This window comes from Larimichthys crocea, chromosome XVII (assembly GCF_000972845.2).
Source record: "Larimichthys crocea isolate SSNF chromosome XVII, L_crocea_2.0, whole genome shotgun sequence".
In the NCBI taxonomy this organism is placed as follows: domain Eukaryota; kingdom Metazoa; phylum Chordata; class Actinopteri; family Sciaenidae; genus Larimichthys; species Larimichthys crocea.
In genome coordinates this window covers 950,689-974,024 of record NC_040027.1, presented here as the reverse complement: position 1 = coordinate 974,024, position 23,336 = coordinate 950,689, and the positions used below count along the sequence as shown (strand labels likewise).

Here is a 23,336-nt window from a genome sequence, read left to right as displayed (position 1 = left end):
ATTAATTATATTATATAATTTGTCAATTTTCCAATGAATCTACGTTTATAAAAATGAACAACAAATAATTAAAAAGGTATAAGAAATTCACATTACAATGATATGAAACAAAGAAACAAGAGAATATTTGACATTTTTTCTCTCTGAAGAAGTAGTTGAATAATAGATTAGTTCATCGACACAAAATTCATTACATAGGATAGTAAACTCCGTATTTTCTGGATATTTTCCTTCCCTGAAATATTTGTTAATACATTTTTAGACAGGTTTATGATCTCCCCTTGTATAACTGCTTGTTGTCATGTGACCAAAGGTTCATATTGAGGTCACATAGTGACTCCTGAGCCACTGAATAAAGACTGTCAGATGCATTGAAACCCCTGAATCATTTATAAGTTGACCTTTTGAGTTTAGATCCTCTTCACCATATGTTGTAACCAAAGGTCAGGGGTTTTACCACCACTCACCGCACTGGAGTTCACGTGTTTGTCATGACCGGTCACTGGTGATGATGCAGAGTTGAATTTGGTTGTTGAGAGAGATAGAAAAATCTTTACTGATCATACCAACGCACATAGGTTTTATATTCATGAAACTATTAAACGTCCACAGTAAAGTCTTGCTCTAAATAACCAGCTCACAGCAGTGAGTCATCCCACGCTGGTAGATGTGGCAGAGGAGTGCAGAAGACTGTCGGCAGAGGTGAAGGGGAAATTAGGCCTGACACAAAATGATCTCTCCTCCACGCTTCGCCAAATCAGGTTTAAAACTAATGCTGAAGGACAGACGAGTCGATCTGCAGTGCAGTAGACTTCTCTGTGAGGCTCCAGCTGCTCCATAAATTCAGTCTGTTTGTCCTTGTCCTACCTCTCTCAGTGCCTCACACCTGAGGAATAGAAATCTGACTGCTTGTGATAACAATAATAACTAAAAGATGTTACACTAGGAGTTAATCTCTTTATTATATTTGTGATTAATTGACTTAAATAATGAAAGATGGCCAAGGGGGTAATGTCTTAAAGTCCAACCAATAGTACAAAACACAAAGATGTTAAAAATACAACAAGCAAGCACAATTTATAAGCTGGATCCAGTGAAAGTTTATTATTTTTAACCCTGCTCCCTGTATAGTTGTTGGTCTATTGAGAGGTTGGTCGACCACTTGTGGTCCAGAGTGCAAAGTAACTACTGGATGGGTTGGTGAATTTTGTAAAGACATTCGTGGTTGCCAGAGGATGAATCCTGCTGATTTGTGTGACTGACTTTTCCTGTGGCACTACCGTGAAAGTTTTCTGTCGGATGGGAACACCTTTTATCCATCTTACTTATCTGCTATGTCTCTTTTGCCTCATTTTCACCTGTTTGGAGGCTTGTTTATGTTTTTCTGTCAGATCTCACCCACCCCGCCTCGCTCTTGTCTGTTTTTCACCTCCACCTGTCCTTTTTAGTTTCTGTGTCATTTTCTCTCTCCCTTCTGCACAGCTCCCTGAGCTCGTGACAAATGTGCCTGCTCAGAGGTTAGTGAAGCATCTTTATTCCACACTTGGCTGTGTCATTACATTTAACCCAGTTCCATTTTTAAGTTGGTCTGCGAGCCAGAGGAGGATGCTGTTCTCTGCCGTTTTCACTGACAGTGTTAGGAGAGACACGGAGAGTAATTCCTGTCCGACCTCTCTCATCTCTTCTCTCAGGTCTCTCAGGCAGGTGGAGGTGTTGAGGAGACAGGAGATTGTATTGACCTGTCCTGCCTTCCTTCAGGGAGGCATCTGCTGATTGCTCCCAGACAAAAGAAAGAGGAAGGGGAAAAATAAACAGAAATGCTTAGTATGGGCGGAGAGAATGCACTATTTATTTCCTCCAGGAATGAAATGTGTTTGTGGATAGATTTGGCCTGTGGATGAGACTTTCTCTCACTCCTCCCCATCTGCTTTGCTTAAGTCCTAATTTTTTATGGCAGCCATCTGTGTGTTGTCAGGCAGCGCGAGGGTGGAAGAAAGCAGGAGCCGAGGTTCGTGTGTCTCCATTGATAAGGCTTGTCTCTCTGACTGACGTGCTGTTTGTATGTTGATGATTTGACCCTTGACTCAAACATTGTGTCTTCTTTATTTAGATGTACTTTACTATCTGACTTTACTATCTGTTTGACCGCACAGACACTCTGTCTCCACACTCTATCAGCCTGTGCGTCTCTCTGACCTGCCACACATAATCACCAAGCATAAAACAACAAGTGTTGATCAAGCGTGATTGAACGTAAACACATCAGCAGGGAAACAGGATTTCAAGTCACGGATAATTAGCATTTTAAATTATGCTTGTACTTAATGGGAAACAGGTGTCACAATAGCTGCTTATAAAACAGAGAAAGTGAGATTTCCAAAAATGTTCTTATCCACGCCCAGGAGATAAAAATGTTGGTCTGTCATTCCACCACTTAAATACCAAATCAGTCAAATATCTCAACAACTACTGGACGGATTACCATGAAACTCTGTATAGACATTAAATATATAAATGGTGCACTGCTCCTTTTCTTGCTTTGTTGCCGTGGTTTACGTTGGACTTGAATTGCTGCATCTATACTCGCGACTAAATACCTGACATTCCCATCAGCCTCAGGTGTACTTCAGATTTAGCACTAACTAGCAGATGTTTGCATGCTAAAATGTTAAACCAAGAGGGTCAACATGGTAAACAGACTTGCTAATCATCAGTGTGTTTTCTCATTATAAACAATACACCAAACTAAGTAACAAAGGTCTTTTTAATTTAGATTCTCCTCTCCCTGCTGAAGCATGCCTGAAGACTTGAAGACGCTCTGTTCTGTCACCATTTTCTTTTTTTTTCATCCTCAAAAGCAGCTTAAGTTTCCTGGATTTACTGCATGAGCAATTGATTGAGTACATCTTGGCCTCTGCTTCCTTTTGAATTTGGCCACATATCTTGGAACAATTCTCATCATTGTGCTGTCATAAAACCTTCACCGTTTAACAGTTAAAATGCTAGATAATAATGAGTATATCAATGGTAACTTAACCTTGAAACAGATATGAATATATTCGTCTGCCTGTGACATAATTACCATTTCAATGTTCATTTGGGCTCACAGAAGTCTTGACACTCCAGTGTTGGACTAAATTATTGTCTGATATTGCATTATTGGAACAACAACAATAATAATAATTTAATTGTCTTGTTTATCTGAGAACAATATATCAGCCACCAATATACAAACTGCATCTTTAATTCCTATCACTTATAGCAGACACTGTGGCACTGATGGCAATGCACCAAGTCAACTCCAAATGATTTCTAAGCTCATCTCTCCCTGTGTTGAGATGTGTTGCTGTGGTTAAACCATATGTGCATGGGGACACACACACAGCAAGACCAAAATCTGCACGGGCATTTAGTTTTTTTCAATAAAAAAAAATGATCTTGAGCATGAGGAATCAAGGTCACAGAGCGTCCCACTTCTTCTCTGGGCTTTGTGTGCCTCAGAGCTGATTTCAGCTGAACGTGTAGTTGGAACCAGATGGAGAATGCTGGATGTCAGCTACTTCTATACATCCCACCGTGGCTGCTATCCACATGGGATCCCGTTGCACACCCCTTACTGTCTTTCTGTTTCTGGATCATGCTGTGTGAAAACCATGAGGATTAAAACAAAATGCTTAATTACCTCAGATCTACAGTATCGTTCAATATGATGCACCAGGCTGTGACCAGAGGGAAAAAATTGCTTCCGTCTGCCTGTTTTCATCTGTTGTGGTTCCTCTGTCCTCTCTGTCTGCTCCCCTGAAAACCATCTGGTGGTTTTGTCAGGATCACTATCCCCCCTGTATGGGAATTTTGCCATGAATATCTGCCCAGACATTTATTGGCTATGAGCTGATGACCTTTTAGAAATCTGTTTAAGAGCTGGGCAAAATATACAGATGTAATATCAATATCCTAATTAATCAGATTAGATCATATAAATTTGGTTATATGATTGAAGACTGCTTCAGTTAATTAACACAGACTGTCTCTAGCTGTTTATTCAGTGTTTGTTTTGTAAAAAGCTTATTTTGAGAACATTTGAATGTTCAAAATGTCTTCTGAAATTACAGATAGTGATGTTATGAATCCCTTATAGATCAAAGTGTACTCATGTCACACTTTTTACTAAATAAATTATCATTTAATTACACCAGCACCACTTATAATTAATAAATGGTAATGTCACCTGGCAGTACTATCATATTTCTATTTTTCTGCATCTTTCTCCCTCTTGTGCCGGACTCTGGCTCTGCCAAACAGAATGCTGTCTGCAGGGGCCTCCAGTCCCACTGCTGAGCTAATTAACGAGGTGTGAGGTGTGAGTTCACATAGTAGGTCTTGCTGTGTATGTTTCTGTGTGTGTTGCTCTTGCCTGATGCCAGGTCACCAGGCCAGAGCTGAGTCTGTGCCAATAAAGGGAAAGGGCTGTTGTCAGCACACACACTCACTCACACTCTCACTCTCTCTCACACACATACACGCACGAGTATACACAAACACACACAGAGTCAGCAGAATAACAGATCCAGGAAACCTGTATGAGGGCAGCCCTGGGGAAACACTTTCACATTATGGATTCTCTTGAAAAGGGCAGGACTTGAGTGTGTGTGTGTGTGTGTGTGTGTGTGTGTGTGTGTGTGTGCGTGTGTGTGTGTGCGTGCGTGTGTGTGTGCGTGTGTGTGTGTGTGTGTATATTTATATATGTGTGTGTGTGTACATTGTCTTCCTTGCAGTCACTGGCCAATCAAGTATTATCTGTGTGATTGAGACCTTCCAAGCAGATGAATGAAATACAGTGTAACGTTCATCATAAATTAAGTTGGTATACTAGGCTTTATTCAGCTAATAAAGAGTTCATGAAGGCTGTAACATTTCCTGTATTTTCTGTGTAAAGGACAAAGAAAATCTTCTGTTGCAGCTAGAACCACCACCACCACCTTCAGAAAGAAAAGGACACCACAGCAGTAATTTAGGACGTCACAACCTTCCACATAACACTTGCATGTTAATGCTTCAGACCTGATTTTCTCAACGTTCAGGCTAGCTGTTTCCCCTTATTTCCAGTCTTTGTGCTAAGTTAAACTACTCGGCTGTGGTAGTAGCACCATATTTACTGTACGGATACTTGTATGAGAGGGGTACCAATCTTCTCATCTAACACTTGGCAAAAAAGCAAATAGGCAGATTTCCCAAAATGTCAAAGATTTCCTTTAATAAGTCATACAACTAGAAAGAGTTTTACTGTAGTAGTAGAAATAAGGTATCACGTATGTTCACGTATGGAAAATGTGGTCACAGATGTGTGCTGATCAAAAGCAGCCTGAAGGTGACTCAGCCAATCATAGCCAAGCATTTCACATGCTGCGATCATCTCCTTTGTGGCTACCTCGGTCTCGTCTTCCTTCTTCCCTCCATTGATTTACCTCTTCTCGCCTGTATTCCCTCACCTCTCCTCCCCCATCTCTCCTGTCACTCCTCCTCCCGGCTTCCTTCCTCGGCTTCTTCCATCCTCTCAGTTTATCCTTTTGAAGTCATTTCTTAAGCTTTCCTCTGCTCTCCCTCAGGAGCTCCCTTCCTACACTGAAGGTGTCTCAGGAGGTTTTTAGGAAGTCAAGACTTTTTTTGAAGCTTGTTTCTGGGCAATTTGAAGACTTTAAACCTGCAGTTTATTGTCAGAGGGCTGAGCATTTTGCAGCATTTTACAGGAGCCCATTCACACATTCTTGCAAGACTGTGACGTTGAGAAAATGGAGGGCAGGCAGATTAAAAAAAGAAAAGTCTTAATGTCACCTTCTCTAACACAGCCCTACTTCTTTTTCTCCACTTGCTTTACAGATTGCTGTGAGTCTCTGAGTGAAGATGGCCTTCTTCCAGAACAACTTCTGGGTAAGTGTCTGAGAAGGACAGGTAACTGTGATGGCTACATTTATCAGGCTTTTATATGTTGAACTTTATCTGCCACATATTACTTATTCACCTATTAGCTGAATCACCATGAGTCACTGAGCTTTTCATTTATATTCTCAGTCAAGCAGCCAAGCGTCTGGCTCCCTGACGCTCGTCAGGTACGCACAGGAAACACTTGCAGCCTCCCTCCTCCGCTCACTTGCAAGTAATAGAGATAGATTTTTTTTCTTCAGCCCTCTGCTCAGATAATAGGCAGAAATAATGTACTTTCTGCAGTAGTGATAAATCTAAAAGGCTATTTTCTGAAGCCATTTCAAGAGGATATTATTTTCTATTACTTAATATTACACATTTTAGGGTTAGGATAGGCTCAAGTGTTTAAATTAGTCTGATATTTTTGTTTCATATAAATAGTATGTGTGGATTGTTGGGGCCAGTATGATACCTGAGTTTCAGTACCAGTACCATAACATAATATTTTTTTCGGTACCTTTGTTGGAGGCGTAAGAAGTTGTTTTGGAAATCTGGTGATGAAGCTCTGTGAGATACAGTTTGGAGTTGCAGAAAGGTCAATAAGTGGACCCTGTGTAAAGATATCTTAAAATCAGAAAACATCAACTTTTTTTTAAATAACAAAATATCAAAGAAGTAAACAACCTTAAAGTTGTGTTCACACAGTGAATTTGACCGCTCGACTGATGTGTTCATTTGCCCCAAACAGCCACTGTACCAACTGTACAGATGTTAGCTGTAATCTAAATAGAGTTGAGTCGAAGCGTTGCATCTTTGTGTTGTCTGCCTTGGCCAGATTTACATGTATGCAGATATGCTGCTTCTAAAATGTACTTAACTTTTCAAACTGCTGCTGCTATTTTTAGTCGTTTAGTTGTTACTGAATAATTAAGATACTGTGCAGTTACACACCACCTTAATAATGATATATGATAAAAAGAACATTTCTTCTTACCAAACAGATGTTTTTATACTTTAGATTTGGATAGACTAGTCAACCTTTGCACACCACAGTGAAGTTTGCTTCACCATTATCTCTATTATGCTCCCTGTGTGCATGCAAATAAACGCACATGCAGCTGGTTGCCTGGTTTCAGTTTCAACTGTAACAGTAATATTTAAATATCACTAATGAAACAACAACAACTGTTAACACAGATCCCTGCTTAATGCTAAAGACACATTTTAGCCAGAAGGTATTGAGGTAGATGCTCATCTCTAGTCTCATGGTGTCTGTTTGTCTGTGTGAAGCCACAATTTTGCAAAAGCATCCTTTGACAGAAACCTTATACTAGCACCAGGTGTTCCCACGTGTCTCCTCAGATTTCCTATGTACAAGAACATTGTAACAGAAAGAAACATATTTCAACATAAAGCTGTCCAGTACTCCACCACTGCTAACTGTATTATCAAAAATGACTATAGAGTTGAATCGACACCTCTTTAATGCATTGTCAACAAATGTATATAAGGGTTAGGGAGCTATTCAAGCCCCACAGAGCTTATTAATTCATTATATTGTGTACCTAATAAACTGGTACCTCCATATAGCAGTACTAGTTAATTGTGTCATTATTTGCCTTAATTTGTGCAGTAATTAATGGTCTCATTAGCAGCTTTCCACTGATGTGTGAAGTTGAAGAGGGAAATCTCCCTTTCAACCTCCCCAATGCCACCCTCATCCCCCAGCGAGTTTGTCAGCTGTTACAAGGTCTCTTTCTCTCGTTTTCTCCTCTATCCTCTCTTTCTTCTCTCCGCTCCGTCCCAGCTCACCTGGTACATCTATTTCAGGTGTGCCCTACTTCTTCAGTTCCTCATCAGACTCCGGAAAGTCCTCAGTAATATCTTAGCTTTGAACTAAAGTGAGGGGGGAAAAAAACACAGACACAGAAGTGTGGTTCAGGGGAGGGCAAGGAGATCAAATAACCTTGAGGTTTAGAACATTTGAGGTTCTTATATGAAATTATTTTACCTCTTATTAATCCCATATCCAGGTGTGTGTGAGGCAAGGTGAAAGGTAGATGAATGGATGAGTAGGCAGGTAGAAACTCTTTATTTGTGAATATGCATGTACGTTTTCAATGGATGAGTAATATTGTAAGTGTAGTAGTTGTAGTTGTTGCTGTATTTGTACAGTCATGCACTGTTTTTTTTTGCCATCCATTTATGATCCATGGATATTACAGTGTGCTGTGGGCAGAGTAGTAGACGAGCAGGTCTGCTGGCATGATGGTGAATAGAAAAAGCACGAAAGCGTGAGCAAACTGTTGGGGTGGGAAACAAGCAGACAGGGAGTCACGCAGCAGAATTTCAGCCTTGCAGGAAGATACGGTTGGAGCACTGCTGTGTTTCTGTATCACAGAAGATTTTAGGCTTTGTCACAGTACCGACCTATGAAACAGAGCTACATTTTCTGTGTCCTTTGTGGGCTTGCAAGTGTATTTACATATTTCTAACTGCTTTTCCCACCCAGCCTCCTTTTTAGACACAAATAGCTGTGTAATACAAATCAACCCTTCAGTTAATTAGACGGCACAGCCACTTGGGATCAAGTCACACAGAGCTGCTTCTTGTTTGGCTCAAGAACATTCGCAACCGCTTACAAAGCCGCCTCATAGCATGCTGTCCTTTCCTATTAACTATATAAGAGCTGTGCTCATGGCCACGGGGGAAAGCCCATCAGCTATAATTAAGTACATCCTTAGTAAATTAAGGCACTGTTAAGTCTGAGGAAAAAAAATTCTTTCCTGATTGCCTGATTTTCTGATTCCTGCTTATTCTGGGAATTTAGGTGACAAGATGAAGTAAATTTGATTGTGAAGCAACACAAATCTAATTTCCTCTTGAGAAACGATCAAAAAGGTCAGTTGTTTTTGTCATATCCTCCCCTATCTATCTTAGACCACCCCTATCTGATAAATGCATAAAAGATAAAAGCTAATAAAAAGCTAAATCACAGAAAAATGTTATACTTGGTGAGGTGTTCCTGGATCTATCATTCACATTGTTTTCCCCCATAGTCAGCAGCTCCTCCATTTCCTTTAGTGCATTGCACTGTGAGACAACAGGGTTCACAACAACACACCCAAAAAGGGCCTTTTAGTCAGCATTTTAAAATCTTTTTCTAGTATGAACACACCACGCACAAAAACCACTGCAAATGTGAAGAGAAATGTGGCGTAGAATTGTGACACCATATACACGCGGCTCACCATTCACAGAAACTTTTAGAAACATTGTTTTAAATGATAGAATAAAGGTTATAACTCGATTCTTTTCAAATGATATGCTACTTTGTAATTGTGCTTCGGCTGGGTCCTCTTTCTATTGGGATTTTAGTTGATGGAATATAACACCACATAAGTGAAAAATGTTTTCAGTATTAAGAAGGGTCTGAAATAATATTCCCATTGCTCCTCTCAGTACAGACTGTGCAGGAAAGTTGTTGAGTCTGAGGGGGTTTAAAAGAACTACATAACAGTAAAGATCAGCAGTATAGTATTATTGTCTGTGTTCTTAGAAACAGCTCCTTGTTTGCCCACAGATACGTCTGTGTGTGTGTGAAACACAGAAACAACGCCCAGTGGGTTTTTATTATTGCTGCTTCTCAGTTTAATGATGCCAATGCTGTTGCCCTCCCATCACTTTGAGTCATGGTGTTTTCTCTTGGGGTGCAGTAAACACACAGTGAGAAACTTTTTCTCCTCCCTCTGTTGCCTCTGCCTCTGCTCTCTCTTTGTCCCTCCTCTCCTCAACCCCTATTCCCTTCATCCAACCGTTTTCGTTCTTTCTCACTCGTTCCTCGTGAATCTGTGCCAAGTGAGATGCCAGATCCAGAGCCAAGATGGATAGATATGAGTTACTATATGTGTTCATGTTCCGCTGTGTGAAAAGGAAAAAGGTTGTGTAATGATGGAATGGGAGACTTTCAGTATTATATTGCCTGCATCAGCCAGAAACTGATCATTCAACTTATTAAAATTCAAAATTACATATACTATGACAGAGCATAAGTGCCAGGAATCATCCATATGGCCTAGCCCTACTCCTCTGAAACACAGCAGGCAAAATAAAACGCCTTCGCCTTCCAGAGGTGAATTTCACAGACCTGGCCCACACAGCAAATTGGTCTCAAGCCATCAGTGACGACAGTCTACTGCTGCTGCTGCTACCTGCTCCTGATGTTATTGACACCTCTCTGCGGTTGGACTGTTGTTCTGCTCAGCCTGCCCAGTCAGCAGAAAAAAGTTTCTGTGAGTCAGCTAAACTCACAGCAGCACTGACAGGCCGGTCAGTCGGCGAGCTGGATGGCTCAGTGATATACCGTCTGAAGCAGGGATGGATTGTGTTCAGCTTTACTTTTGACAGCTGCCTGATGTCTGGCAGCTACATTTTGTGGCGTACAGAGCCGGATCATATGAAATCTATATTTGAATGATCCGTTTGCAGCATGTCAAAATTGCTGCGATAGAAAGAAAATTTCTGACACTGTCACTATTTTGGCTCCACAAATTGTTCACCCAGGTAAAAACATTACAATACAAAACCACACAGCTATGTAGGGTGGTGTCTGAATACAGGCAAAACATCTAGTCAAATGCAGAAGTGCAAATGAAATGTGCTCAAAAACCAGCAGTGGAAATGTGAAAACACAATTTTTTTGTCCCCCCAAAGTGTTCTTATCTGCAGAAATTCATATGTCTGATATGCAGTTGGATGTAAACAGTAATCAGAACAAATTTGATACAGTGAGAGCAAGAGCAGCTGTCTAGAATGGAGTATTAAGGCACGTGCTTCATACCCTTTTATACTAGTTACAGACTGTTACATACTGTACATGTATGTGACAGTCAACACACCCTCCCTGGTGCACTTACTGATAGTGTTGTGCAGCCTTAAGGTGGAATTATGCGTCTCCGAGGATACACCGAAGCGTCTCTGTGAGCCTATGCATAGGTGTTATGGGAAGGCTTGGGAAGTAATGGATTACATGCAATGGTAGTTATGTAGTCAGGATGACAAAAACTAAAAATGGGAATTATTAGCTAATAAAAGAATGATGCACTATCATGCACGTGTATTAGGTTACTGACTAAATTTTTAATTTGGGTAATTAGTAATTGCATCGGATCACATTTTTGAAGTTACCCACCTGTGTAACCACAAGTACACATTGTGCAAGTATAAAAGACAGCCACGTTAACATCTCAGAGCCACCATTGTGCTTTTGTTCGCCTACATGCAGCCCGAGGAAGCATAAATCTTGTCTTTTCTCTTTTGTTCAGGTCAGTTCTGCTCTGTTCTTCTCAGCACCTTAGTTTCATATGACTGAAGAGCTGTGTTACAGAGCAGGAATGTACTCAGACACTGGACAGACTGTAAAGGCAGATTTGACAAATAGCCAGAACTAAAGGCATCGGTCTAGACACTGCCAGAGTATAAAGCTCTGCAATATAAAGCCTGAGCCAAACTGGGCAACACTTAACTTTTTTGAACACACATCTGTCGAAACTGGAAGAAAAAAAAAAGAAGAAGCAGAAGAAGAAACAGCTTCTTTTCCTGGGTGAATGGGTGAAGGTGTAGGAAAACTACTTGAGATTACAGATCAGTGTTTGCATCTTCAGCACATTGCAGTGAGAAAACACTTACTTGTCTTCATGGTGATGAATGATTTGAGTTTCTGATTTAAAAGCAACAAACAGTTAAATTAATCAAGCTCTGTGTTCCAGTCAGCTGTTTTTGCTGGTGCACATACTCAAATTAATAAACAGTTCACACTGGTTTTCATGAATATCTTACATTAATTTGCCTACGATGTTGGGGAAGAGACATGCAAGCTGTTTACTAATTTGAATTTGATATCCTTGTACATGTTTCACACAGGTTGGCACCTTGCTTTGTGTGTATTCTCAGAGGTATAAAAGACCTACTGTCCTTACGCAGTATCCATCAAGTACAGTCTTCTATTTCATTTAGCTCTTTTTGTACTCTGCACCACTTTTAGAGCCTTCTTTTTGTGGCTGCATTTGTCTTTTTTAGTTTTCACATGGCTTTTAATGCCTCCGATATATTCAGACTCTGTTTTTGGTAGATATTTCAGGGAAAATGTTTTTTGTAAAATATCAGTCATTTTTTCAAGTTCAGATATCATAGATATCATCAAAGACCACAGAGAGCTAAGTGACTAGTGTATTCACCCAGTCAGATGTAGAAAGGGGTCGTTCTGATGTCTGAGTGAAAAAGACAGCTGTCAATCATCTATTATTTAGGCTTTTTGAAAGCAAAGGCCTATCATGTCTGGCTAGCACAAGGAGAGCAAAAGCTGTGAGCACAAGATCCTTGGTTCTTGACATTTAGGTATAACATATACAGGCTCACTTCAGACCTGTTTTTATGGATAAAATATTTCTAACAATACAAGTTTTTGTTCACAAGGAGCCTTCAGCAGACGTCCCCTTGAGTCCCTCACTCTTTTTTTTGGTCGACAGCACATTTAAGGCAAAAATGCAGATGAAGATCTTTTTCTTTGTTGTCATGAAACAGCTGTGACAGGCCCTGCAGCGTTGAGTTTAGTTCAGCCCAGGTTTCCTTGCGCAAAACTTATTGAGATAGTACAGAATAAGAATTATTTTTTGATTTGTTATCTAAACTGTGCCAAAAATACAGTAGCAGCACAAAATGTTGTGGAAGATTTGCAGGTCTTGTTCTGTTTTACACGTCCCTACAGTAAAGCTTTGACAACCTTTGTGTTATGACCAGAATATCCTCACCTCATCCGAGACACATTATTCTTACATTTTATCTTGTACAGCAGTTCTGAGCCTCTGAGACTTTCCTTGAGCAGCAATAATGACAACTTGATGTTGGGGATCAACAAATGGTGCCTTGTTGGCCAGATTCGGCCTTTTATCCAGTTTATTTCCTGTCAGTAAATTTAGAAAGTTTCCTTCACTGAGCTATGTCTAAACTTTTAGATATGTTTTATAAATTAACTAAGGTCGGACTATTCTTTATTCAGCAGAAACATTCTGTGCTAATAAGAGGCTGACCTTGTAATACGTAATACACTGAGGTTAGAGCTATATCAGTCAAAATCAAGATTTTATTTATTTTTTTACTTGCAGAACTATTTCAGTCAGAATAGTTTATAATGAATATTTTGGTCCGTGTTTCCACAACACTGTCAGCTCGCAGTGTCTCCATTTAACAATGCTGAAAGAACTGACCCTTGGCTGAACGCCATCAGTGACCCGTGTTAATTTGTTTTTTCCTGAAGAACTTTGCAAGGCCTTGGATTTTGCATTTTTAAGTGTTTTTGAAGTGGTAAAGCAGCAAGTATAGTTTGAATGTTTTAGATTTGAGAGTGAAGATCAACACACTTGTTTTTAAAGCTCATAAAGTTCCATGGCCCTGAACACCATAATGATGAACAGTTTGAGGAAGGAAGGGAAGCAGGGATCCTAACCCCCTCAACAGAGCAATGCTGGCATTTGATTTACTGAGATAAAATGATAATTTCCCTTCTGCTCACCATCCCCCTTAACAAATTTCAGCAGATCCCCCACAGCTCTCAGTGGTCTCCAGAAGTCTCAGTCTTCATGAGAAAGTTGTATAGATTTTACACCTCCCTGTACACCCCCCTCCATTCCTCTCGTCTCCTCTCCCATCATTTCTCTCATTGTCATGGTAATGGACTCCATCGTGCGTGACCAAAACGGTCAACTTAATTGATGAAAAAGAGATCACCAAGAGGGGAGAGAAGAGGGGGTTTGCATATATCAGAGATGAAGGATTTTCACTCACTGAAGGAATACATTATGGCACTTGAGGACTCTTGAGGACTCTTGAAGAAGGCTGTCAGTGGTTTTGCAGCTTTCACGTAATGTGATATTAGACTGCTTGGCATGACTCGACATCTTCAAGTACCAGCTCACTGCTGCTTGCTCAATCAAGAACCTGCACACTTAAACATGCACAAATATACTTCTGTAGTGAAGAACGAAGAACCGGTCACTCTCTGATAATGCACATTTCCATTTCTGCTGCACCTGCTAGACTGAGGCATGTGTTCCCGTACAATGACTGTTGTCTCCCTGAAGCCTTTGTCCCAGGGTAATGCATATGTTTTTATGTTAGCTATTAATACACTATAACATTTTATAAAACCTCTGCACTTTAGCTTTCAACTATCAATCATAAAAACTGATAAACAGTGTAGGGGTTGTGGACTAAACTAAACATGTGGTGCTCTAGTGAGTACTTAACGCAGCGGGATGTTTTATGTGAGACTCAAAATAAACCACAGTGTTCAGGTTCATGATAATGAAGGAACATGTCAGCCAGACTGGCTCACTGTTTTTTTGATTCTTTAGGTTTAGATAGTTTTATTTATGCACTCCTTCAGTCAACATTGGTGCCTTGTCTCTCTAATTTTCAATGCAGTCATTGCTGAAGCAGCTACACCTTTTCAGAATAACATCTGTGATCGAGCTGAAGGGCATTTGGACAGGTAGAGGTAGAGCTGGGGACTGAACCAGCATCTCCAGTGATCAATGGTGAACTTGTTCTTAACTCAAACAATTAATGATGCAAGTCATGTGACAGTGGTAGCACCACAAAGAACAAATAAACTGAGTGAGCATTAAATATTGTAGTTTTCAGTCAACACTCCTCAGTATTTCATTCATCAGTCCTCACCTGAAGCGCTAATGGGCACAAGCTGGAAATGTTTGTGATAGAATGACAGGACTGTTTGTGGGTATTTCTCAACCTCAGCAATGTGTTTGTCTTGTCCAATGTGAAACCCACGAGACAACAACTAGACAGACTGTCATTTATAAGAGAGCAGATTCTGATAATGTGTTGCTTTTTAGGGCCGAGTTATACTCGAGATGTGGTTCGCACAAATTCAAGTGTTTATAGTTGTTGCACTCACTGTTGTGCATCCGAAAAAGTGACAGAAATAGTTATACATGAAGTAACAAATGAAAAAGTGCTTGAGAGAAAAGTGGAAGTGAAAGTTGGATTGTTGATATTGGAAAGTTCCAGAAATTGTCAGACATCACACCCCTAACCCAAAAGATGTGTGAGGAGGTGGTTTCCAAACAAAGAAGTTCAGCCATCCAACAAACACTTCTGATGAAGTGTACTAGCAGCTTCAGGGGACACTAACACTAACAGTGGACACAACATGTTGATAAGTAAAACCAACGTTTTTATCAAGTCATGATGTCGGTTTTCCTGACAAGGTCCTGAGTAAATATTCGATTAGCACAGAGAGCTCATATTTGTTTTTTCAAATATTCAAAAAGGGCTTGCCTGTTATCATTACCAAATTCTGTCTGCAAAACCATTTGACCTCCGTAATAATCAACGGTCTATTGGACGAGCTATATTTACATACAGCCGACAGACTAGCCTGCTAGCAGTGGTGGACAGGTGCTGTGTCTAGCTGTGGAGAGGCAGGTGTGTGTGTGTGTGTGTGTGTGTGTGTGTGTGTGTTGTGTGTGTTGTGTGTGTTCTGAAGGCTTAGACTGGCAGCTCACCTTTCTGAGGCCAGAGTAGAGTTTCAACAAAAGGCATCTGCCAACTGCCCCTGCCAGTGAACAACACTATGCTGCTGCAGAACGCCTACCCATTGTTTAATAAGAAAATACTATTCATTGTTAAGAGAGAAAACAGGACTGAACATGAATAAGATAGAAAACAACTGATGTGTTCAATGTGATTAAGCTAAACAATAACTCTGTTTTATTTAAAGGCAGTGGCCAAAAGTTCAGTTTCGGGATGATATAAGTTGCCTCAGTAAGGCTCCAGCATTATCCGTCTTATTTGAAGTATTTTACTTACTTACTTTATTTTGACAATTTTTAAAAACATCACAGCACAATGACAGAAATGATTTTTTGTGTTTAACATTCAGTAGTGGTATATGGAAACACAAAAACATGTTATCTCATTTATTACTGGTGATATTTTCCCAGATGCAGATTTGTTTTATGTGTGTGATTTCTGCCCCCACCCCGACACAGTTGTGCTGAGTAGAATTGGTGCTCACAGCCTTGAAAAATGACATTTGAAAACCTCAACAGCTCTATAATCCACAGCTAGGGTTAAGGAAAAAGATGCAGAAAAGGAAATTGTGTGCACATCCTGTCCTATTTTCTATTGTGATTTTTGCAGATGAAGGATAACCAGTTAAGAGGAAATCTGCAACTAATGATTATTTTAATTGTTCTGTGCATATCACAGATCTTTGAAGTGCAATGTGACATTTTCAAATATAATGTTTTGTCTGACAAGGAGTAAAGACAAGGAGCTCTCACTGATGAGAAGCTGGACTTTTTTTTTGTTTTTTGAAAAATGAATTGAATGATTCATTATTTAAATCTTATTCTCTAACTGATTGACAAACTACATTTCTCAGGTCTAATCTGCACACTGGATTAAGGATTTTAAACCTTTATTGGACTGAATGTTTCAAACATAAAACGGTGTGAGGATGCCGTCCACAGCTCAGGGAAAGTGATCGTGTTCAGCTGACGTCAGCTGTGATGCATTAGTAGCCCGAGCTCGCTTGGTGTTTCTGTCAAGTCTTGTCTCTTTGAGATGCCTCTCAAAACAACTGTTTCTCCTGCTGACCGCTGGGAGCCGAGTTTGCTTTACTGTGTCTGCACTTTGCCTGCTCACTGTGTGTGTGAGTGTGTGTGAGTGTGTGTGAGTGTGTCTGAGTGTGTGTGTGTCTGAGTGTGTGTGTCTGAGTGTGTGTGTGTGTGTGTGTGTGTGTGTGTGTGTGTGTGTGTGACCCTTCCTTGGCATTCCAGCCATTCCCCTGGTACCTGGGAACTGGTCTGTTCTCCTCCGACGTGGTATTTTTAGGTCCTAAGAAGCAGCTGTCTGCGTCTCTGTGCTCTCTCTGTCTGCACAGAGAGCCTGGCCGTCTGTTGACTGAAAAATGAGGCTCAAGAAATTACAGAGTCTATGTGTAATAATGCAACCACAGTCAGCATCGTTTTCGGATTATGAAGACTTAAGTTAACACAGGTGTAGGTGTAGGTAATTACGACAGCGATGGATGTGAGGCGGTGCTGTAGTCCGTGTTAAACCTGCTCAGCTGCAAGATCGGCAACTCTTCTTACAACAACGCTCTCTCTCTCAGCATTGTGGTTTTCTCACATTTTACTGAGTCATGTTCGCCTTGAAGTTGTTGTGCTCTTCGGATGGTGCGTGATAATTTCCAGTGGTGTGCAGCAGCAGTTCAAAGCCTTCGTGCAGTAGCTGAACCAGCAAAAACATTTTTTTTCTGTTGGGTCTGTCCCTGTAGATTTCATCACAGCCATTGTTTCAACTAAAAGGAACAAAATGCCAAATTCTCTAAAGGTTATGCGAGAAGAACATAATTGGTCCTTTTTGTGATACTTATCAAAACAACATTCAGACAGACACCTTTTACATTCTGAGTGCTTGTTAATGTAATCAGATACGCAAGGTTGATACTGAATGAATACAATGGTTCACTCAACCTTTTCAAGCTTTACAAAACCACTAAAGTGAGTGTGTCCTTTATACAAAAGGGACAAGTACCCATCAGCACACAGATAACCAGTGTCACTGTTGGTGATATACTAATGAACACAAGGCCTTTGCTTTATACATAAATACACTGTGTTATAGCAAACAATCTGTCTACAAAACAAATACTTAGAATAATCAGGGTTGTAGTGGAAATTATTTGCACAAATGCTGACATATCTCACTATGTGTAACATTAGTCAGTAAATCAGAGTGGCTGTATGTTCAGTGTGGTAGGGTGCCAAATAAACCAATCACAACAAAACAAAAACAAAACAAAAGAAAGGCGTGATGAGAAATGGTTCCCAAGTAAGAGAAGAAAAACTAAAGTAAATTCCTAAATGCATCCTGTATGGACTGGTCAGGTGCACCCAGTAGCACGAATAAATTCTCCAGCTACCAGGAGCTAAATAGTGACCTGTCACAGTTCATACAGTTTTAGAGTGACTACTGCTAATCAAAACTGATCACAACACACCCACACAGTACTGATGAAGCAGATTAGCTGACTGCTGAACTCATAATAAATAACAAATTGTATTTTTTCCCCCCTAAATTTCAGCTTTGGTTGTTGCTTATTTAGACATAACCTCTTTCTTTCTGTTAATCCTCCCACACATACACAAGCCAAGTTGGAAAAATTATGGCATGGGTGGCAAGAAGAGACACTGAAGAAAGTGCACATGAGAAAGAGGGCAGGCATAAAAACAAATCAAACTTTGGGTGGTTTTTGTCTCATTGTTACACTTACTAAATTAAATTTTAAAAAAGTAGACTTATTTTTAAGCTGTAAGGTGGTGATGATGGACTACCTTGTGTGCTGATGACCTACTTTAGCTCATAATTAGTATATTGTGAGACAGTGATTGATGAGGATTCATCTAGCACAGTGCCCATATAAAGTTAAGTAATTTTTAAACAGTTTTTTTGTGCCGTATCACATAATTTCCTCGTGGTCATGTAGTGCTGGTAACAATCAACAGCCTTTAGAGGTTTGTTTTAAAACGGTAAATTTATTTTTCATTTTAAAGTAAAATTTTTCACTTCCAGAAAGCTTCAGAAATGATATACAGTTTACTATAAGGTGCAGCATCGATGTGAATGTTGATAACAGTTTACTATAAGGTGCAGCATCGATGTGAATGTTGATAATTTGTTGATAGTTGATAATTTGGCTTCAACTTTAAACACAATCCAACGCTGGTTTCATATATATTTTCACAGGACGGTAAGTGTCTGTTGAGTGTTCAGTATTTGACTGATAGTGAAGCGTTTCCTGGCAGCCACTGATAAGCCTGACTGACTGCCTTTAGAGGAATAACAGTGGCAAAATGTAATACGACTTAAACTCCAAATTAATGTAATATCAATGTAGTGAAGCACCAACTGACATCACTCTCTACCTTTCTAATGTTGGTTTGCTGTTCCTGGTTTGGGTGCTAACAGACGTGGGGTGTGTGTTTTATTTGTACCCTGGCAGGGGGAGAAGAATGCCGGCTTTGACGTGCTCTACCACAACATGAAGCATGGCCAGCTGGCAACCAAGGAGCTAGCCGAGTTTGTCCGTGAGAGGTAAGGTTTGTGTGTATTTATGACTATCTGTGTGGGAGGTGACGCTACTGATGGGACGTGGGGAAGAAATTCTACATTCTTGACTCTGTGTACTTGGAAAGAAAGATGAGAAATTATGCCAAGGTTAGGTGAAATGTTCAAAGTTTAAAAATGAACTGTTTTAGATTTCATCTCGATGTATCTAACAAGATGTTCACAATTATTGCTGTTTCAAAGTCCTGTCAGCAGAATCATACAGAGTACACTAACAAATCTTTGCTGCTTCAGTCGTGTCTCTCTACTCTGATCTCTGACCCCTGTCCTCACCACTGTGCGACTTTTCAAGAGCACTATCTCTGAAAAACTCACACACACACGAATAGGTGTTTTATCTCTGTGCCACTTTTATCCATTTTTGCCACTACTGGATTTAAATAATCTTAATTTTTAAGTTTTCTCAGCTTGTTCACTAAGTACAAAATTATTAGTTTTTTCCCAAAAACAATGTTAGATGGCAGAAGTAGTTCTATGGTCCATAATATTAAGTGTGTTAGAAAAATATGTTTCTTTAAAAAAAAGTCAAAAGTGAAAGTGTTTGTAACTTAAAACTTTAGGGTGGTAGGAAACTACACCTCCTAGGGTGCATTTTGGCAAGAAACATCCTATAACCGAGCTTAAAACACAGCTAATGATGGACAGAAACTCAAGATGTCAGTGTTAAGAAGACAAGCAGCTGCTTAAAGGTGAGGTGAGTTATGCTGGAGAAAGATAATTGATTCATGAGTCATCACTTCAGCGACATAAATGGTAAACAAGCAAACATTTTTGCTGCCAGGTCGTCACATACCGATGTTTTGGATTGGTGGCTTATTGAGCCTCATTCCAAGCATAGATGCCACCTATTATTTTGTGAGACTTGCCCTGAGCCACTTTGTTTGTTTCCCAGCTATGTCAGTATTTGACGTCCTGGGAATGAGACTCAGCAATCTGCATGATCCACTGATTATCATGTGGTAACATGACAAAATATACTGCAATGCACCAACAGAGCAGGGAAGAAGACTGCAAGCGGGTAAACACTAATGTAAACAGTGCTGGATTTAAAATACTTATATCAGTATCAGCTTTGCAAGTGTTTTATAAGGGACGGAAATATATTTGACGCATTTATTTAGACCTCAAGGTTACACAGCATATATTTTGGTTAGTAACGCTAACCAAACTCAACAGGGTCCACACCATTTTGGATGAATTCGGTAACTATGGCTCTGTGGCTCTTGTGCATTTTGAATTTGCTACCTCCCTGATTCAAGTCGTAGCATAAATATATAGATCGTTATTCTTTACTTGGATCTCCATTAGCTTCCACAAAGTGGTTGCTAGTGTTACTAGGGTTCACACAAAAACAACAACGACAACAATTTAAAATCACACAGTATCCTTTAGACAAGTAACAGTAATATTGAAACCGTAGCAGCTGATAAAAACTGTGAGCAACTGTTGTCATTTCTGCTGAAGTTAGAAAAGGAGTTTACTTCTGTCTAAAATGAAGAATTGCCATTTATTGTAAAGTACACTGAAGGTTTGACAGGCTTAGCAGTAGTAACTAAGGGTTAGTAGGTAGTTTGTTATATTAACTACACTGTCTTCTAATCAGTGATCAGCAGTCAGTAAATTGAGGGGAATAATGAGGTTCCCTCCGTGTGCAGTCAGACCGCTGATATAATCCTGACACTGATTCAGAAGGCCTGTGCACATTCCTCACAGGGGAAATTCACTTATCTGCTTGGACAGCAGCAGACAACAAATCTAGCAGTCAGGAAATGAAATAGGAGCACTGTGAGTAAAATAGTGTGTGATCCCGCGGGACGGAGGAAAGGCAATTGTGTTGATAAGTTTCCTCCGTCTCTCTCGGCCCGCCTGAAAGGTCATTTTGATGTAAGACAAAATGTGAAACACAGAGTTAAAGAACCGTAACAAGCATGGCCACATTCTCGAGGTTTCTCAGTCACTTTCACTTCCCTCACCCTGGTACTCCGTTTAATGGAGATGTATTTCTGCTTCTTGTTAGTGGGGAACCCACTAGTGAGTACACAATAGACATCAAGCTGAAACTAAAAAAAAAACAATTAGTTTATCAAGCACTGTACAAACAGAAGATTCATCTACAACTATTTTGATAATCAATTGAGAATCTGGAATAAAATATGATAAGAATAAGGAGTTTAAAAATATTACTTTGGGTTTGATTGATTAATAACGGCTTTAATAAAATCAACAATGAAAAGAATTGGAAATGAAAATATTTGTTAGCCCATCTAATCCAATTTTAGTTTTTCAGCATCACTGCTCGGGACATACACTGTTAGTCTGCTTGTTTATGACTTTCAGTGCTTCTCAGTAGCAAGCTGTTCTTTTCACCCTCAGGATATTTGGATCAATGCTCAGTCCTTCTTTCTCTTAGGGTCTACAGAAGGTTATTAAAGTTTTATGCCCAGCCTTGCAAAACAAAGTCCATTTATCATTGAAATGTGGCTGATTGCAACATTTACCCAACAGTAATGAAAATCTTTCTCTCACTGACTCTGGACTAAAGTAAGCACTGCAGCACTGCTGTAGATAGAGAACATAACATATGAGGCCATCATCAGAGACAATAGCGTTACGACGAGGTGCTCTTTGAGAACATTACAAAGTTTATTTAGGATAATTTAAAGTTTAAAGAATGCACACAGCATTACTCTTCCTGTCGTCTCACTGACAACTTTAGAAGAGAAACAAAAAGAAAGACACACACACACACATACACACACTATTGTATTAGTAATTCAGCTAATCTTAATGTGTGTCTTTGTTTTTGCAGTGCGGCTATTGAGGAGACGTACTCCAAATCAATGAGCAAACTGGCCAAGATGGCCAGCAACGGAAGTCCACTGGGGTGAGTGCCGCCCTGTAAACACAGCACAGTGACTCCACTCAACATCCTGTCCTCCACCTTACAGTTGATTAATACTGTTTTGTTCCTGTAATTGTACATGTAATGGTCATATGGCCACACATGAGATATGAATGAGGACCATCTGTACACATTTATAATTAAAATAATGCCCCCTCTTATCCAGCATATGTGGTTTAAACACATATGTTGTCTCTTATATGACTGATACTTTGTGAATAATTGGATTCAATAACAAATAGTGCTCATTGATTGACTGAAGGGCATGAAAACACATAGAAGAGATAGAAGGTTTTGGTTTTTGCACTTGAGAAATGTCTGTATTTATATCATCAGTTGGAATAATGTTATATATCTATGTGCCAATCAGGATACAGAAATGTTACCAGCCAGATGGTTGGTTATTTGTTGGCTGTCAATCATATCTGATCAAACCACACTGCACTCTGCTTCTGATGAAACAGGAGGTGTAATTTGCGAGTTGCTTATTTAGTCTTGACTAATGTTAAAGAAAAACACGTTCAGATGTATTAAATGCAAATTAACAGTGGCAGTGTACTCCAGAGTCAGTTTTAAGGCTGGTGTTAAGTGTCCCCCCTCCCTCCACCATGAATATGCGTGCTTGATGCTTCTGCATGTATTTCCTAGGACTTTTGCTCCCATGTGGGACGTGTTCAGGGTGTCTTCAGACAAACTGGCCCTCTGTCACCTCGAGCTGATGAGAAAGATGAACGATCTCATCCGAGACATCAACAAGTACGGAGACGAGCAGGTCAAAATTCACCGCAAGGTGCGTACCTGGGATGAGAAAAATTGGATGCCTTAACTATCCTGACAGGAAACTTGCTGAGTTTTGTGTCTGTGTGTGTTTCTGTGAACATAGACTTGTATAATTTCTCATTACTTGCCCTACATCGAGCCTCTGTCATCCTGATCTAATTTATCTCACACAAAATCCAATTACTGTCTTCTCCTTTCATGGTAATTGCTGCAGTTTCCCTGAAAGTATCAAGTACAATAAAGATCTGTACAGTATGTCCGTGTGTGTGTGTGTGTGTGTGTGTGTGTGTGTGTGTGCGTGTGCGTGTGTGTGCGTGCCACGCAGACAAAGGAGGAGATGGTGGGGACAGTGGATGCGGTGCAGGCACTGCAGGTTCAGAGCAGTCACCTTCAGAAGTCAAAGGAGGGTTACCATGCCAAGTGTGTGGAGCTGGACCGGCTCAGGAAGGAGGGAGCTCCACAGAAAGAACTGGAGAAAGTTAGCCACTGTTTTCTCTATTTTCTGGATTGTTTTACA

At 40.0% G+C, this 23,336-nt stretch overlaps 1 protein-coding gene across 2 annotated transcripts in view; it reads left to right on the top strand.

Moving 5' to 3' along the window:
• The window catches only part of fcho1 (FCH and mu domain containing endocytic adaptor 1), a 51,005-nt gene that overhangs the window by 5,197 nt on the left and 22,472 nt on the right, over positions 1 to 23,336 (top strand). For both annotated transcript variants that reach the window (XM_027290337.1, XM_019277389.2), the window contains exons 2-6: positions 5,878 to 5,928; positions 19,013 to 19,104; positions 21,947 to 22,021; positions 22,688 to 22,829; positions 23,145 to 23,297. In XM_027290337.1, coding sequence (XP_027146138.1) covers positions 5,902 to 5,928; positions 19,013 to 19,104; positions 21,947 to 22,021; positions 22,688 to 22,829; positions 23,145 to 23,297 — 489 coding nt within the window. In that variant the 5' untranslated portion in view covers positions 5,878 to 5,901. The remainder of the gene's footprint in view (positions 1 to 5,877; positions 5,929 to 19,012; positions 19,105 to 21,946; positions 22,022 to 22,687; positions 22,830 to 23,144; positions 23,298 to 23,336) is intronic.